The 16,917-nt window shown below is 47.2% G+C and overlaps 2 protein-coding genes across 8 annotated transcripts in view; one reads left to right on the forward strand and one right to left on the reverse strand.

Annotated features, from left to right (window-relative positions):
- Positions 1 to 3,936, forward strand: part of MAP3K13 (mitogen-activated protein kinase kinase kinase 13) — a 165,236-nt gene extending 161,300 nt beyond the window's left edge. For all 6 annotated transcript variants that reach the window (XM_004745177.3, XM_045088712.1, XM_004745184.3 and 3 more), the window contains one exon: positions 701 to 3,936. In XM_004745177.3, the coding sequence (XP_004745234.1) occupies positions 701 to 802 (102 nt within the window). In that variant the 3' untranslated portion in view covers positions 803 to 3,936. The remainder of the gene's footprint in view (positions 1 to 700) is intronic.
- Positions 3,937 to 6,897: 2,961 nt separating this feature from the next.
- Positions 6,898 to 16,917, reverse strand: TMEM41A (transmembrane protein 41A). Of its 2 annotated transcripts, XM_004745185.3 has the most exons (5): positions 16,689 to 16,915; positions 14,967 to 15,120; positions 11,760 to 11,921; positions 10,809 to 10,947; positions 6,898 to 8,673 (listed from the first exon to the last, which is right to left on the reverse strand). In XM_004745185.3, the coding sequence occupies exons 1-5, from the start codon at positions 16,898 to 16,900 to the stop codon at positions 8,453 to 8,455; spliced, it is 888 nt and encodes a 295-aa protein (XP_004745242.2). In that variant the 5' UTR covers positions 16,901 to 16,915; the 3' UTR covers positions 6,898 to 8,452. The 2 variants fall into 2 exon arrangements, with proteins under 2 accessions (XP_004745242.2, XP_044944649.1); XM_045088714.1 differs by lacking the exon at positions 11,760 to 11,921 and having other exon boundaries at positions 16,689 to 16,917.

Consider the following 16,917-nt stretch of genomic DNA (forward strand, 5'->3'; position numbering starts at 1 on the left):
TTTACAGTTACCATTTAGTATATGAGATAAGACAGGTGCCTCCAAGAAGTAAGTAGAATCCAGAGATCCACACAGCTCCCCAAATAAGGGCAGGGCTCCTAAATGAGGCACAAACATCAAATTGCACAGGCCTATTCATTCTAAGGTCAGGTCAAACATGACCTCCTCCTGACCTCGTCTCGCTCCTTTGTGTCCCCACCATCCCCTGGATGACCCTCTCATTGCACATAGGACACTTGAGGTCCTGCACAGCACAGGACAGTCCCTGTCTTGGAAGATGGGCTAGCACAGTGGCTGAGAGGGTACACCGGGCATCTGAACAGATGCCACACCCCGCGGGGGTTCTCTACTGACTGCCACCCTGTAGGTCCGGGTTGGTGTCTGCAAGGGGCAGTGATGACAGGGTGCTTGTGAGGATTAAGTGAGTTTCTGGTCATAAAGCACTTGCAGGAGTGCCCAGATCACAGCCGACACTCTGCAAGCGGGGCTGAGGCAGTCCTGCTGTAATTGCCATCATCATCGTGGCTGTCCTCACCTTTCTAGGTCTTCTTTCTCCAGGAGCCCTGCAAGGGCAGGACCTGGCCTCTTGTATCTTAGCCAGCAACCCAGAGCGGTGCCTGTCACGTGGGAGGTGGTCAATACGCATTTACTAAGCGATTGCCCAAGTGAATGGAGGTTTTATTTTGTCTCCACTTTGCAGAATCCTATGCAGTTTGAAGATTCGGACTGTGACTCTTCTGATGGAGAGTGTTCTGATGCCACAGTTAGGACCAATAAACACTACAGCTCTGCTACTTGGTAATGGAGGAAGACCCATCCTGAAGATCTCATGACTATACTGGCATTTCAGATCCTTCCCCCCCCCCCAGACTCTTTCCCCTCTCTCCTTGCTTTTTTGTCTGGGAAGAGAGCTGCCCCATCTTTCTTACCCCTAGAAATGAGCTGCAATAACAGGAACATGAGACTTCGCAAATCTCTGGAAAAAAAATATCCAAATGAAATTAAGTCTCACTGAACATTTCAATCAAGAATGGCAGGGATCTATTTTATTGAATATTCTAGCTACTGTAACATTGATATTTATTTTTGTTTGACATTTTAACACTTTGTACTGTAAAGAGTGAACTATATATGATAGAGAGAGAGAGACAATAATTTCTTGCAAAAAAAAAAAAAAGAGAGAGAGAGAGAGTGAGAGATAAAGGAAGAAAGAAGTGGAATTTAGGAGCAAACATCCTTGGGAATTTGTGGGGCCAGGAGGTATTATTGCTACTTGAACAGGGGACCAGTTCTTTTGGCCATAAGTGACTGAAGAAAAGCCAGAGCAAGACATATTATTTTAGAAAACAAAGAACAACAAAAGAAAAGCAATTCCAGGTAACTTGCGAACAGACCACATTAAGTTCAACCAGCTTGTCCACATGGGTGATGGAAATTGTCTAGAAAAGATTGGTAACCAGATACTTACACCCAAGGTTGTTGAGGGCATGTGCTTCCTCCAGGAGGAAGAAGACAACTATACGTGTGGAAGCTGATTTCATTTAAAAAATTTGAAGCAGCATTTTGTATGAGACTTACAAATAGCATCAGACCTTGTCTTTGACAAATATTTCCCTTTTTAATGCCTTCATCGTCATGACCTTGACCAATGTGTGACCTTGACCATTGTGTTGATTTTTTGGACTCAAGTGCCATTTTCTTGTAGCCTATTTCCTTTCCACCTGTTGACCACTTCCTTTAGGAAGAAGGGCGAGGGGTGCTGATTTAAGAGAAAAAGGAGATTTACAACAGTATTTGAAAAGCAAATGTGGAATTAATGGAAATACATTCTCCCAGTGTCTCAGTTGAGCTTCAAGCAGAAGATGAGACTGCCCCTCTGTGGAACCCGGTTGCTTGTCTACTAGAATCATATTGATTCAAACAGAACACACTTTGAAGGCAGCTAGCATGTGTGTGTGTCTGTCTAGTGTCCAACCCCAAACCATCCCTTTTGTTTTCATTTATTAACTCATCCTATCCGGGAAGCTTTAGTGCGGGGCTACCACTAGCAGCATAAAGGCAAAACAAGAGCATCTTGCAAAAGGCAACCCCTTTCCCACCACAACAGCATTTTCATTAAATGCAACTTGTAAAATGAATTTTACTGCACTCTGGATCAATGCAGTTTGGAATAATTGGATTTGGAAATTTCTGGAAAGAACAACCTGTGCTGAGCAGCAATTAGAAAGACCTGACATTGTCCAAGGCATGAGGTTCTGCTTGGTTTGGGGTCATGGGCTTTGAAAAGTACCCCAGGGTACTTGATGGTGCCTCAGCTCCAAGGAAATTTTTACCTAGAATTTTATATAGAAACAGGTGTTGGCCTAGTTTCTGTCTCTTTCTCCAAGAAAGGTTACTGTCAAACAACCTCTCTAGGCTCAAGACCCTAAAGACCGTGGCTCAACGCTTTGGCACTACATTATGTTGGACATTAGAAAAGACTTACACATACAGGTATTAAACTATTTCCAACTCAGATGAAACCATTGCCCCCCTCGGTGTCACTGATTGCATCAGCCAAAAAGGAAAGGCGGAGGGAATTTAGAGCAGTTCCTTTTGCTTGTTTGATCCCTCCATTTGTTTACACTTTATGTTGAGACATTGATTTAAAATTTAGTGTCTATAATTTATAACTCTTAGCTTGGATGAAGGAGAATGTTTAACTTATACAGAAAGCAGTATTGTTTGCATTAAATTATTCCATTTTGTATAAATTCTGTAGCTGGACTACATGAAAAATCTTAAGTTATGGCATTATTATCATTGTTATTTTATTTTATAATAATTATCATTCTCATTTTCTGTCGATCAGAAGGTGTGGTTTACAGTGTAGCACAATGATTGTGTGTATTGCTAACCATGAGTAATGATGGCTTTTTATGACCTTGAGGAAGGAATGAAAATGGAACTGCCATTTGGGAGCTCCCGGTACTCCCCTTAGTTGCAGTCCCTCATTTTCTCTGTGCAACAACAATCATTGAGGGTCTGGGTTCTGCACTGGAGCCCAGTGGATACACTGTGGTTTTTTACTTGATCCTCAAAGCTCCTGGGTGGGCAGGTGACTGAGTGGATGGACAAAGACTTCAAAAGCTGTAAACTTTCTCAAGTTTCATAAGAAATAAAATCATGGGACTACCTTAGAAGCCAAAAGAGATTCATTTAGTGCCCTGGGGAGGAACCGGCCTAAGGAGTTTCCTCCCGGGGCCCATGGGTTAGGCAGCGTCGGGAGCGGTCGGCAGTTTGTCACCTCCTTCCTGCCGGGTCCCAGAGCATCAAAACCTTTTTTTTTTTTTTCTCCTGGCTGGGAATAGCAAAGAAACATTACAAAGAAGCAAAAAAAAAAAAAAAAAAAAAAAAAAAAAAGAATATATATGTCATGACACTGACATAAATCATAAATTGCCTAGCTGTAATGTCATCCCATAAAAGATAAGAGAAATTCTAGAAGGAGGCCTAGTCACTTAGAGGGTGATAGGGCTGCAAAGGTACCTTGAAAGGCCATAGTTGCCATCATTGGACTTTCAACGACACTGAACTGTGAATCCCTCTGCTTCGTCGCTTCTGGGAACAGAGAAGCTACATGCCTGCGTCCTCCTTCTCTCCAACTTAAAACATGCTTCAGCTTGTCCAGTTCTTGCCCACCTCTAGTGGCAAAAGGGAAACGTGAGGGTCAGCTTCTGTCTTACGCCTCTCAGTGATGGTCTTCCCAGAATACCCATACCTGATACCTCATAATTCTGATATTTTTTTGAATTACCATCTTGACTGCTTGTCATACTAATGCCATATCTACCTATTGGGTTTACTGTTACGAGCATGTTCGGCTAGTAGGTAGTGTTGAATCTTTAGCCATTCATTGTATTGTCAAGAGCTGAATAAAGTTCCAAGTTGAACGTTTTTATTTTTATTTTTATTTTTAGTAGAAGTGACTAGAGGCTTCAGAAGAGAACAGTATCCATAGCCTAGGTTAAAAGCCTTTTCTAGCGTAGCCTGGCCCTTCACTGCCTGCCTTGAGCTAACCAGGACCGTTGTGAATCGATGTATGTTTCTTTGAGAACAACTCCACAGTTACCTGAAGACTGCTGCGTCCAGAGCTCGGGGAATCGAAGAGCTGATTCTTCAGTCCTCAGAACTCTGATTTCAAGCTTCAGTGTTGGGATTGAAAAGTTAACCCCCTTGGGATGAGCATTCACACTCATTTAGCATCTGTTTTTGACGGACTGCAAGATAATGAATTTTTATTTGTCTTGCCAGTGAACATTTGGTTTTGATTTTCATCTATTTCTAGATCATGTCCTCTGATAACAATTCCTATTAAAATTGCTTAGCAGAGGGACTGAGAAGCCGACATCAACTTTGAAGTGGTAACAGACCTTACTGCCCATGAAGTTTCGACCTGTTTTTAAGACAGTGGGAGTTCCTACTCAAAAAGGGTGAAGGTGCTAGCTAGCTCTGTGGTAAGATGATCTGGTACAGCCTACTGGAATTTCAGATATTTAGGAACTTTACTATCAACAAATCATCCCTCTAGAATTAAGGATTTTTTTTTTAAGTAGTACTTAGTACTGGACATTTCAGGGCCTCATTGTGCTAAATTTCCCTCTTACCCCAAGTAATAGATGTGATGGTATTGGAGTTTCTTGGCACAACCCAATTTTAAATGCCCTTCCCTATTGTGAAACACTGACATCCATTGTGTGTGAATGCAGCCTTACTGATCAAATATTTTACTTTTTTATCCCCATGATCTTTTGTCTCAAGTTTTCCCCCTTTTCATAAAATGTTCTCATTTGAACTTCCTGGAACTGAATTCTCCAGAACAGAACACATTTGGAATCCAAGGAATTCCTGCCCTGCTTTGCAGTACAGTGTGCTGTTTTGTTTTTCCACTAAGCCAGAAACCAAAATAGGACTGCATACTGTCCTCCACCACCTCCATCCCAAACACACAAGATTGATGTTACTTACTGACCACCATATTCTTTCCTATCCAGCCTGGACACAGCCTCAGAACCTCTCCCAACAGAGCACTGGGAACAACCACCACCACCTGACTGGAATTGGTGTGTAAGGGGAGATCTGTTTTGGCATCCCAATCCTAAACTCATAATTAATTCTCTCAAGGTGGTTTGGTATCTTGAGTTAGCCCTGAAGGGAGAGTGACAGGATCACACCAGTGTCCTCCTTCTGGAGCCTACCTTGTGGAGGAAGGAAAAAAGTGGCAGGAAAAAAGCCACTTGCTTCCACCCACTGCCCTTTTGGACAATTCCAGTTGAAGAATTTCCAAACACTGATGAATGGAATTCAAAAGTGTCTCTTCATTTATATCATTTCATTGTGTTCAATAAGCATGTTCCTCCCTCCCCTTCTATGAACAAAGTTAGTATGTTAAGTCCCAGTTATTTGCTTCTTTGTTAGGCTCCATGAGGCTAATGTACCAAAACAATGTGATACTCTTTTTAAGACTTTGACTTGTACTGTCAGTATGAATTTAGTGCCTTTCCAGGCAGCAAGATTTTTCTTCTTCGCTGATTTCATAGAATAAACACCCTTGTATACCCCTACCACTAATGTTACCAACCTCATAGACTAGCACGTAAGAATTACATTAGTCTGATCGTTTGCATGGTACAGCCAATACTGCAAGCACCTAGTCAAACTGGAATGAACAAGGTTGCCAAGTGGAAGACCCTTCTGGAAACTGGAACACTTCTCAGGGACAAATGGCAGAAGAGGGGAACTCTCAAAGCACTGCTTTGAGAAACAGGGTTACCTCAAAGGAGTTGGGGTGAGGCTTTTAACTGTCACATGATGAGGGTATCGTGGCAGGATTTCACAGAGACAGGCCCCCACGTGGATGCAAGGCTGCTGTAAGGAAACTTCCAGCAGAATGCCAGGCTTACTCTCTGGAGCCACTTCACAGCACTCGGGAACACCGGCTCCTGGCTCCAGGCTGCTGCCCAGTGACCTGGCAGAAGAGATCCTCCAGTGGTTCTCCACAGAGACCGCCCCCAGTCAGAACGTACAAGCTCTTAGGAAGATGTCCCTCAGGGACCGTATTACCCAGGTGGCTCTCCACTTCTCCTCAGATTCTGGAAGTCGGAAGACCCACTTGGATTCTTGATTGCAATAATTGGAGTTCCTATCAATTTGGAGCAAATTCTTTTCTGTGCCTAAGTCTCAAAATGAGCTTCCTCATGTCTCCTCTGGGTCTGCAGCCCCATCAGTTCCCCACTTCCTGTGGTTTCTGATGCCAGCTCCATCTGTACTGAGCGATTGTACGGTGAGGGGCAATAAGAACAATGAGCGAAGCAAACCAATGCATGGAATTAAACAAAAAGTGTGCTTCACTCTTTCCTGGTCCTGTCTTTTCCTAAGGTGCTGTGTGTGTCCTGAAAGCTGCCTTCACATCAAGGCACTTGTCAGAGCTTTAGGGAAGGGAGGACTCGACAGGCAGGGTATCCTGCAGCCAGGAAAGCCAGGTGTGGAGAAGCTGGTTTCTGTGGCTCTGTTGTTTCAGACACACCCATAGAAGAAAGGAAACCATTGTTTTCTTTGCTCATAGTCTCTCCTTGATTGTTCTGTCAGTCTGGACAAGAGCTTCCTGCCTTCCCACAGCTTCCCTGCTGCCGTACATCTTGTAGTTCCTCCTATGTTATTGTGACCTCACTATAAAGTGGGTGTAGAGAAGAAACAGAGGAAAACAAAAATCTGGTGTCCAAAGAGTCATTGTGGTAAGATGCCTCCTGAGAGCAGAAAGCTAAAACACCATTTTGGGTTATCCACTTTTCAGCCAATCCTGATTCCCACTGGCAAGGGGAATGGAAAGTTAGCAACATGTCCAACACACACCACACAGAACATTTATATCCATTTATTTGGGATATTGCTTTACCTGTAAACTCACAACTGGTAAGGCACATTGTAGCAAAATCATGGGGGAAGAGAGAGACAAACACAAGGATCCTGTGAAGGGTGAAGGGCATGTACTTGCAATAGTGTAGAAAACACTGGTTTCCCTGTTCCCTCCCCCTCCTCCAGAACACACAAAGCCACAGATTTCACAAAGCCTTCTCCTCACCCCTACTCGTTACCAAGCTTTCTTTAAAGCAACACAACTTCAAAAATGAAGTCCTTGTGGTGTTTTTTAGGATTATACCATGTCCCAAAAGCAGTGCTTGGGAATTCATGCTTACCACTGAACAGGAGCCTTCTCAAGGATGCATGTACAACAGTGGCCCAGGTGAAAGCCTTGGCAAGACTGGCTGAGCCAGATCGAAACCCAGCAGCTGACACCCAAAGGCAACAGTTCCGTTGGTAAGAAATATGAGTTACTCCCGTAGGGTCCGTGATCCTAGAGAGCTGGTCAGTTCAGGTGCTGAGGTCTTTGTGCTCCTGGCAGTATGAACCCAGGCTGTGCCTGTTCAAGGTGCAAGAGGCAATGACAGCTACAGATCATTAAAATGTAACACAACAAAGTAATCTAAAACCAAGTTTTCCTCTTTGGATTAAAAGATCAAAATATTCCTCAGTTATTCTCAACAAATGACAACACGAAAAAAATACAGAGGGCACAATGGCTGATAGCTGAGTGTACTGAATCCATTCTCCTAGCAGGAGGATGGAGAAAGGATTCACACACAGAAAGGCCAGATTAGAAAATGTACTGATAGTCATTTGGTTTAAGTGAGCCAAGGATGCTGCCCCATTCAGACAGGGAAGAATTTCTCCAGAACATACCGTAACATAGAGTTTGCTGCATTCATATTTAATAATCTATTTGCAATCAGCTTAATTATCAGAACATGCAACTAAGAGGTCTGACATATACGGTAACGTCAGCGCATCTGGACACGAAGAGCATCACGGAGACCGCTGTGCATTTGAGCTGTGTGAGCAAGTTCTGTGTGGTACATCAGCTTGTTTCCCTTGTTTTATGGAAGAGGTAGGTCATCACCAAAAAAGTAACACAGAATACTCTTCAAGAGACTAACAAGATAAAGGGTAATGTCATCATTTACACCAAGAACACCCACTAGGGACTTAACCAGAGAACACCTGTCACAACTGGCTGGAAAAGAAGTGCTCCGGACGAAGACAATCAGCATCTTCTCCTAAGGCAGCTCAGGGCTTGGCAAGAGGCAAATACAACAGACCACGCTGAGTTCCTTGTTATTCAATAGAACATAAACAGGATTTTCTAGAAGGCCATCCGTTTCACAGAGTGTCCTGCTAGGCCGATACAATTCCCCTTCTAGAGCACAGAAAGTCTTTTATGAAAACACTGCACAGAGATGAACAGTGTCCAAGTCACCTGTTGAGGGTAACTAAGAACAGCGAGGGGCTGCAGAGGACCACACCATTACACAAAGGAGCAACAGAGTCCAGGGACGTGGCAAACAAAAAACCTAGATCACGTGTCCTTTCTACTAGTTAGATGATTGGCGTTGCTTATTTCATTCAAATGCAGGTCCTTCTGACTAAATTTTTTAATGAGGGTTCCAGGAACTAAGGCCACCAGGGCAATGGCCAAGAGCTTGAAGACTGTTTGCCAGGAGAAAAGAGCATCCAGGGAGGTAAGAGTAGACAGGATGGAGCCTGTCTGCACACAGATAAAATTGTACGGGACCAAACCTGGAAGAAAGGGGAAGAGCCGGTTACCAGGGGCAGCAAAACGAAAACCAATAACCTTCAGAAATGTCCCCAGGAATTCACACCCGTGACTCCAGATCTTTTTTGCCCAACTCCTGACCCTAAGCACATTAGTTCTTTCCCTTCTTCACCCCTTCCCCCCGCTTTCCTCACGTCCTAAAAACTGCATTAACAAAAAGACTTGAAATGATTTACAAAAAATGCATACACTACAACAGAATAAAAATATTTTTAACAGGAAACCCAAAATAAATGAAGACTAAAATCAGGAGATACGGTTAGTATAAAAAAGCGTAAGGTTCACCGGTGTAACTGGGTTCTGAGCACTCAACAGCCTAAGTAATGAGAGGCACCAGCTTTATGAGAGTTATAAAATGCATAAGATAAAAACAAGTTTCTCAGAAATAGCACTACTTTTGCATTCTCTACTGTCTCTATGCGATCATCAATTCCACTGGACCCCAGAAGTCTGACTGGTGGCCAGCCAGGCTGGTTGTGTAGCAACCCCCTGGGGAAGCGGTAAAAACACATCCTTGCCCCCGGCCCCACCCCACAATTCTGGTTACCTGCTCCTGGAGTAAATCCCAGGAACCTGCATCCTAACAGCTTCTCCTGACCTCCACTCCTGAGACTAACTGGTTTGGGACTCCCTGATAAGCCATTCCTCCCCTACTGTTAGACGATGCCTCCAGGTCACAGAGCACTCAAGGTCACACAACTTGTCGGAGAGGGGACTGGAACACTGGTCTCCAGAGTTTTTCCAAGCCTCCTGCCACCTAGGTAATTACAGGCTGCTGAGGAACCAAGGCACTTTGTCTGAAAGCTGCTATGACCAGAAGGAGTTGTGGTCGATCTTGCTTCGATTTAAGACCTCAGTTTCTCTCTCAAGCGTTCCCTATTAATAGCAGCTGCTCAACCACAGATTTGTTATGTTCGACCTAGAAGCCCTGAGTCATCAGTCAATCTCTCCATGCTCTAAAGCAGGTTTAAGAGAGGCAATCCTTGGGCGCCTGGATGGCTCAGTGGGTTGGGCCGCTGCCTTCGGCTCAGGTCATGATCTCAGGGTCCTGGGATCGAGTCCCGCATCGGGCTCTCTGCTCAGCAGGGAGCCTGCTTCCCTCTCTCTCTCTCTCTCTGCCTGCCTCTCCATCTGCTTGTGATTTCTCTCTGTCAAATAAATAAATAAAATCTTTTTTAAAATAAAAAAAAGAGAGAGAGGCAATCCTTGTCTTTGGCTTAAAGAGGCTGGTTTACTTCCAGTTTGGAGAAAACCACAGTTTTCTGTAGGCTATTAGCATGTTACCACACTGATGAAGGGGATCTAAGGCCCAGACTTTGAGAATACACCACTCTTGTCCCTGGCCAAGTGGCCCATGGAGGGTGAGTCGCTTGCTGAAGGTCAGACAATTGTTAAAAGGCAAAAAGGAAATTTACTAGTACCGGCTCTTCTCAAAGCAGCTCTGAATCGAAACTGGGGCCAGGGCCAGAGACTTAGTCGTTTGCTCTGCTCCTCTCTCAGCCTCTGCCCTTTTCTCACCCACATCCCTCACTCCAGCTCTGCTCTCCTGCCGGCACGTCCTGAGACCTTGCCAAGGCCCAAGTCACTGGTTTTCCACAGGTGATGCTTTGAACCCCAGTGCCTAGCCTCGTGTTGGCCCCACAACATGCGCTAAATACCCTGGTGGAATGAACAATCCTTACTTTTCCCAAAGTATTCTTTTTTTTTTTTTTTAAGATTTTATTTATTTATTTGACAGAGAACACAAGCAGGCAGAGAGGTAGGCAGAGAGAGAGAGAGAGAAGCAGGCTCTGCACTGAGCAAAGAGCCCGATGCGGGGCTCGATCCCAGGACCCTGGAATCATGACCTGGGCTGAAGGCAGAGGCTTTAACCCGCTGAGCCACCCAGGCGCCCCTTCCCAAAGTATTCTTAAGGGTTTTCTGTTCACCCCTGAGCAGATCTGCAATCAGGATTAATTACTTGAGGTCACAAGGCCTGACACTGTTCTTCACAAACCTGGGCTCTCAGAGGTAGGCACGGGCCCACGTGGCTGGTAACCCAGAGCAGGCCCCCAGCATGGCAACACTAGGAATCAGACTCACCCCACCAGCTTCTTACCAATCAGAACAGAGAAGAAGAAATGCACAATCGGGATGTTCAGAATTGGAGCTGAGAGGTTCAAGAACCAGTTTGGCGTCATGGGGAAAAGTCTCAGAAACAGTAAGAAAAAAAACAGGCTGTTTCTATTCTCCTCCACCTGTAGACAAAAAAGACAAGACCATTAAGAAGCAGAAAGAATCTCCAGATACTGAAAATCTGAGAGCACCCAGCACTGCTCCAGATACTTCACATATTCTGGGTTTTTTTTTTAAGCTTTTATTTATTTATTTGACACACAGAGAGAGATCACAAGTAGGCAGAGAGGCAGGCAGAGAGAGGAGGGAGGAAGCAAGCTCCCTGCTGAGCAGAGCCCGATGTGGGACTAAGATCCCAGGACCCAGAGATCATGACCTGAGCAGAGGGCAGAGGCTTAACCCACTGAGCAACCCAGGTGCCCCTACTTCACATATACTGTTCCTGACTCTCCAACAACCCTCCAGAGCAGAGACTTCTTTCCTCATTTTTTTAAAATTAAGATTTTATTTATTCTATTTGACAGAAAGAGAACACAAGACGGGGAGTGGCAGAGAGAGAGACAGAGAGAAGCAGACTACCCGCTGAGCAGGGAGCCTGACCTGGGGCTGAATCCCAGGACCCTGAGATCAGGACCCAAGCTGAAGGAAGACACAACTGACTGAGCCACCCAGGTGCCCCTGTTTTCCTCATTTTTAAAATGGAAGTACCTGAGGCTCAGAGAAGTCAGGAACATGCTCAAAGTCACAGAGTGGGTAATGATGAACCTGGAGTTTGACCTCAGGTCTGTGCCTCATGAACATACTGAAAGGAACCCCTAAGAGCTCCAAAGCAGGTCAGAGGGGCACAGTGGAAAATTCCTGCCTGCAAACCCCTCAAGGGCCTGAGGGGACCTTCACCAGGGGCCCAGCACTCAGTCGCAGCCCCTCCCCTTACCTTCCTCTGCAGCAGGGACACTTTATCAGGGAAGTAGGAGACCACTAGCTGTTTGCCAAAGACACTGGAGAGCAGGTAGCAGCACGTGGCGCCCACTGACGTCAACACACAGCACAGCAGAAGCCCCAGCCATGGTCCAAACAAAGCACCTGCTAAAATGTTCTGTGAAAATAGGAAAAACACCTCAGCCGTTAGAACATCTGGTGGCTACCAGCTACCTTGTACTGGAACCCCAGGCTCCCTCCTCTTCCAGTGATTTTCCCAACCGAAACCCAACTCCCATTCTGTAGTGGTGAATGAAAAGTGATGACAGGGTTGGGAACTGCACCCCTGGCCTTGGTCTCTTCACCTTCCCAACAGGGATGAGGATGAACACTTCAGAAGTCAGGAGAACATTCTCTGGGACAACATGTGTATACAGACCCCCCCCCATCCCCCGCCTGCTGTGTGGGCTGTAGGAGGTCCTATAATCACTAGTGCTCCAAGAAGGAAGAAATGCAACTCACACATTATTATTACCATTTTAGATGCATGTAAACCATGAATTTTCCTTCAGGAAGACCACCCAGGCTATATGAAACATCCTCTTTCTTTGCTTTTTGTTGGAATTACATCTGTGTGGCAGAGAATGCTGGGGGTTCCATGTTGACTAGAGCACTAGCTGACACTCAAAAAAGTCTTAGATTAACGAAAATGAAAAGTGAACGAATACATCCTAAATACAGTTTAGCTGGTAGATGTCACCCTGCCAAACATGGGATCCAAGAGAGAAAGTAAAAGGGGAACTTCCAAGTAAGAAGGTGGGGGTCTGACATGAAAAGGTCCCCAATATCACTCGGCATCAGGGAAATACAAATCAAAACCACAGTGAGATACCACCTCACACCACTCAGAATGGCTAAAATTAACAAGTCCGGAAATGAAAGATGTTGGCGAGGATATGGGGAAAGGGGAACCCTCCTACGCTGTTGGTGGGAATGCAAGCTGGGGCAGCCATTCTGGAAAACGGTATGGAGGTTCCTCAAAATGTTGAAAATAGAGCTACCCTATGACCCAGCAATTGCACTACTGGGTATTTACCCTAAAGAAACAAATGTAGTGATCCAAAGGGGCACGTGCACTCGAATGTTTACAGCAGCAATGTCCACAATAGCCAAACTATGGAAGGAACCTAGATGTCCATCAACAGACGAATGGATAAAGATGTGGTGTATATGTGTGTGTGTGTGTGTGTGTGTGTATATGTATATATATATATATATATATATATATATATATATGATGGAATACTATGAAGCCATCAAAAAACTGAAATCTTGCCATATACAATGATGTGGATGGACCTAGAGGGTACTGCGCTGAGTGAAATAGGTCAATCAGAGAAAGACAATTAACATATGACCTCTCTGATATGAGGAATTTGAAAGGCAGGGCGGGAGTCTTGGGGGGTTAGGAGGGGGAAAAAATTAAACAAGATGGGACGGGGGAGGGAGACAAACCATAAGAGACTCTTAATCTCAATAAACAAAGTGAGGGCTGCTGGAGGGGTCGGGGGGGTGGGAGGGACAGGGTGGCTGGGTAATGGACACTGGGGAGCGTATGTGCTTTGGTGAGTGCTATGAAATGTGTAAGACTGATGATTCACAGACCTGTACCCCTGAAGCAAATAAGAAATTATATGTTAATTAAAGAAAAAAAAAAAAAAAAGAAGGTGGGGGTCTGATGAGCACTACTACACGTGATGGGCTGAACTACATGTCTTATGCCACCCTTACTATGACCCTGTGTCATATGCCATCCTACGCCACTCTCCAGGGGGAGGTTAAGTATCACACCCAAGCTCACACTAGGCAGAGACAGGATCACTCCCAGGTAGCATCTGACTCTGCCCTGAAGAGGGATCAGCTCAAGAGAGGCAGAGAAGGCATCTGGCTGGCTCAGTCGGTACAGCCTCTGACTCTTGATCTCAGGGTTGTAAGTTCAAGCCCCATGTTGGGCATGGAGCATGCTTAAAAAAAAAAAAAAAGAAGAAAGAAGAAGAAGAAGGGAAGGCAGCTCCAGGAGCACCCCCAAGCAGTCAGTCCCTGACCTCAAGCACCACACACCTCCCTGTCTCTCTTGACATGGATACGTTGGCTTTTCTTCCCATTTCCCACAAAGAGAGGGCTTACAGGCATCCAGCCCGAATCTGGTCATTTGGTCATGCAACATACGCTGAGGGCCACTGTGTGCCAGGCACTGTCACTGACCCAGCTACTCTCATACAGTTTCATTTAGTCCTCCACACAATGTAGTGTGTAGGAGGGGCCCCATTCTCCAGGCAAGGAAACAAGGCTGGAGAAGTTGAAGGGGTTCCCCGTGGCTATGCAGCTGAGACTCAAACCCACTCAAGCCCTAAAATAGACACACATTTATATGAAACAGCTGAAAATGCTGCAGGGAGGGCAGGAAGGTTCTTCTGCAGAACCTCAAGTGACAACAGAAGAGAAGCAGCCTGCAGCAAGAGTGCGTGCTGGGGGCCCAGGACCGTGGCTCCACAGGCAGTGGTGGGGGGCGGGGTTGGGGGATGCCTGGGACGTCAGAAGGGCTTATCCTTCCCACAATGGGGAGGTTTCCCCAGCCCCTCCAGCCTCACATCATCATCATCAACAACATGCATCTGTTCATCAAACATTTGTGAAGGCGCTTCCCTAAGCCGCGCAAAGGAACACCAAGCCAAGAATCAGGAATGGGCCTGGTTTTCAAAGAGCCCAAAGTTGAAAGGAGGACACAGATTTTCAAAAAGTAACAGAAAACAGCGCTGAAATGCAAACCGTTATGGAAGCCCTGCGGAGGAACAGCTGACCCAGCCCGGACTGTGCGAGTCTCTCTGGGACAGCACACAGCCTGTCCAGGTAGCCCTTGGAGCCAGGCAGACATGGGTTCAGACCCCAGCCCCAACCCTCCTCACCTTGTCACCTCGGACAGTCACTTCCCAGTGCACTGCTTCCTTATCTATAAAATGTGATAATGGTGCCCACACGCGAAGGCTGCTAGGAGAGTTAAATAAGGTCAGCAAAGCAACTAGAACAGTGTTTGACCCAGGGGAGGCTGTCAGCACATGGCTGCCAGTCTTCCTCGGGACTGTGCGATTGGCAGCCTAAGGGCCCCTCTGCAAAGACAGAAAGTGGTTTCCCAGCGGGCACAGAAGGAGGGCAGGGCACTGACCAGGAAGCTGGAGCCAGGGATGGCAAAGCCCTGCTTGTAGAGGTAGGCGCTGCAGAACAGCAGGAACACGTAGGTCTGGTGCTCCTTCCGGTATTCTCGAAGGACCTCGGAGAGCTCCCGCAGCTCTGCCAGGTCTGAGGGGAACCACAGTGACCTAGGGATTTGGAAAGTGCACAGAAACATGAGTCCAGATCAATATACTACCTCAGAAAGTCACTTGTGTCTTCATTCCAAAGCAGGTTTATGAATGTGCCCATCATCTAGTTTGCTGGGAACACAGACATAGTGGGAGCCCAGGGTGACAGGTAAAGGGACACCACACAGCAGAGGGAGGCAGAAGGGCCCTAGTTTGGGACTCAAGACCTGGGTTAACATCTCAACTTTGCTGCTATCCAGCAGTGGGATCTCCAGCTAGTCCCTGGGCCTCAGTTCTCTTATAGGAAAAATGAGTGGTAAGTGCCCTTTCGCTCTCAGACTTTATGATCTATTCTTAAACGGATTCACTTTTAGGCAAGAACTAAATGTCCTAAATTGCTTTCCATTCGTGGAATGCCCCCTCCCCCACAAGCTTCACTCCAAGGACAACTGAAACTTCACAGTGCTCCCCAGTTACTAGGTAAAATGTTGTTTTTTCAGTCACTAACACACCAATTAAAGATTCTCTAGGAAGGTGTATCTCTTCTGTACCATAAACATAAGCTCCATGATAACAGGTCAGGCTTGAAACCAACCCTGCCTTTTCACCCCTCTCTTTACGTGGCCCTAAGTGCATTCTGAACCCTGTACAAGGGTTACAGTGTAAAGGCCACCTTGCCTCTGACATCAGAGTAGCCCCAGAATCCATGAACGATCAATTACGAGCAAACCCTTACACTTGTCATCAGAATGTTTCTCTTAGTATGTCTGACACCCACAGGAGAGCCTTCTCCGCCAGAGCAAAAGAATACTGTAACTGAAAAGTTATCCTCATATTCAAGTATCAGTAACTTCCTTGGCAACGCAAGGCTGGGTCAGGCACACTTCCATGAACAGAGTGCAACATTCCTGGGGCAATCAGCCCCGCGGTGCCGCCTCCTGGCCCACCCAGGCGGTCATGAGAAGGCGAAAAGTAGAGCCAGCCAGGAAGACGGGCGGACCTGATCATTAATTCGTGAGTAATTTAAAGCTGTCCATGCAACACTTGTGAAGACCGAATGCCTGCAAGTCCCACTGCAAGTCCCAAGGACAGAGCGGACGACGTGAGATGGGGAGGGGAGGACGAAGCCGGGAGGCTGACAGCCGCCACGGAGAGCGGGCTGCGGGTCCACACCGGAGCGAGGGGCGGGTCAGGGCCGGGCCCGGGAAGGCGACCGGCACCCGGCTCCCGCGACGACGCCGACGCGCCCACAGAGGGGCGGGTACGGGCGCCGCCGGGAGGAGACGCCGCGTCTCCCCCAGCAAATCACCGCCCTGGGAGCAAAGCCACGGATCGCGCGCCCGAACCGCACACCGCGCAGCCCGCGCCTTCAGCCGGCGCTCCCAGTCCCATCCACCCCGCCCGCCCGACACCGGACGGACGCGGCTGGGACCCCAGACCCCGACCCCCAGTCCGCAACCGGCCCCCCGCCCCCGACTCCTCCGCTCCCGGAACCGAACCTCCCACCCCCCCGGACCCCCTCCTCGGACCCCCTCCTCGGACCTGGCTCCCTTCCTCTGACCCGATCCGCGGCCCCCGCCACGCACCTGTCTGCGGTGTCCTCGCCGGAACCCAGGGGCCGCCCGCGGGGCAGTCGCGTCGACAGCAAGTACAGGGCGAAGGTGCAGCCGACGAAGACCAGCAGGAGGCCGAGCAGGGGGCGCATCTCGGCGCCCGCTCCCGGACTCGCCGACCCGCGGAAGAACCCGCAGGCAGCTCCGGGTCTGGGCTGAGCGCGTCCTGCGCCTGCGGAGCGCATTCGCAGACGGACCGGGG

The sequence above is a fragment of the Mustela putorius genome, unplaced genomic scaffold (genome assembly GCF_011764305.1).
Source record: "Mustela putorius furo isolate JIRA1106 unplaced genomic scaffold, ASM1176430v1.1 tig00003834_pilon_pilon_pilon, whole genome shotgun sequence".
Lineage (NCBI taxonomy): Eukaryota > Metazoa > Chordata > Mammalia > Carnivora > Mustelidae > Mustela > Mustela putorius.

Coding starts and splice junctions, on each gene's coding strand:
- TMEM41A (XM_004745185.3), bottom strand. CDS start 16,900: ATGCGCTCCGCAGGCGCAGGACGCGCTCAGCCCAGACCCGGAGCTGCC. Junction 11,922..14,966: donor TCCCTGGCTCCAGCTTCCTG/GTCAGTGCCCTG, acceptor CTATTTTCACAG/AACATTTTAGCAGGTGCTTT. Junction 10,948..11,759: donor TGTCCCTGCTGCAGAGGAAG/GTAAGGGGAGGG, acceptor TTTTGTCTACAG/GTGGAGGAGAATAGAAACAG.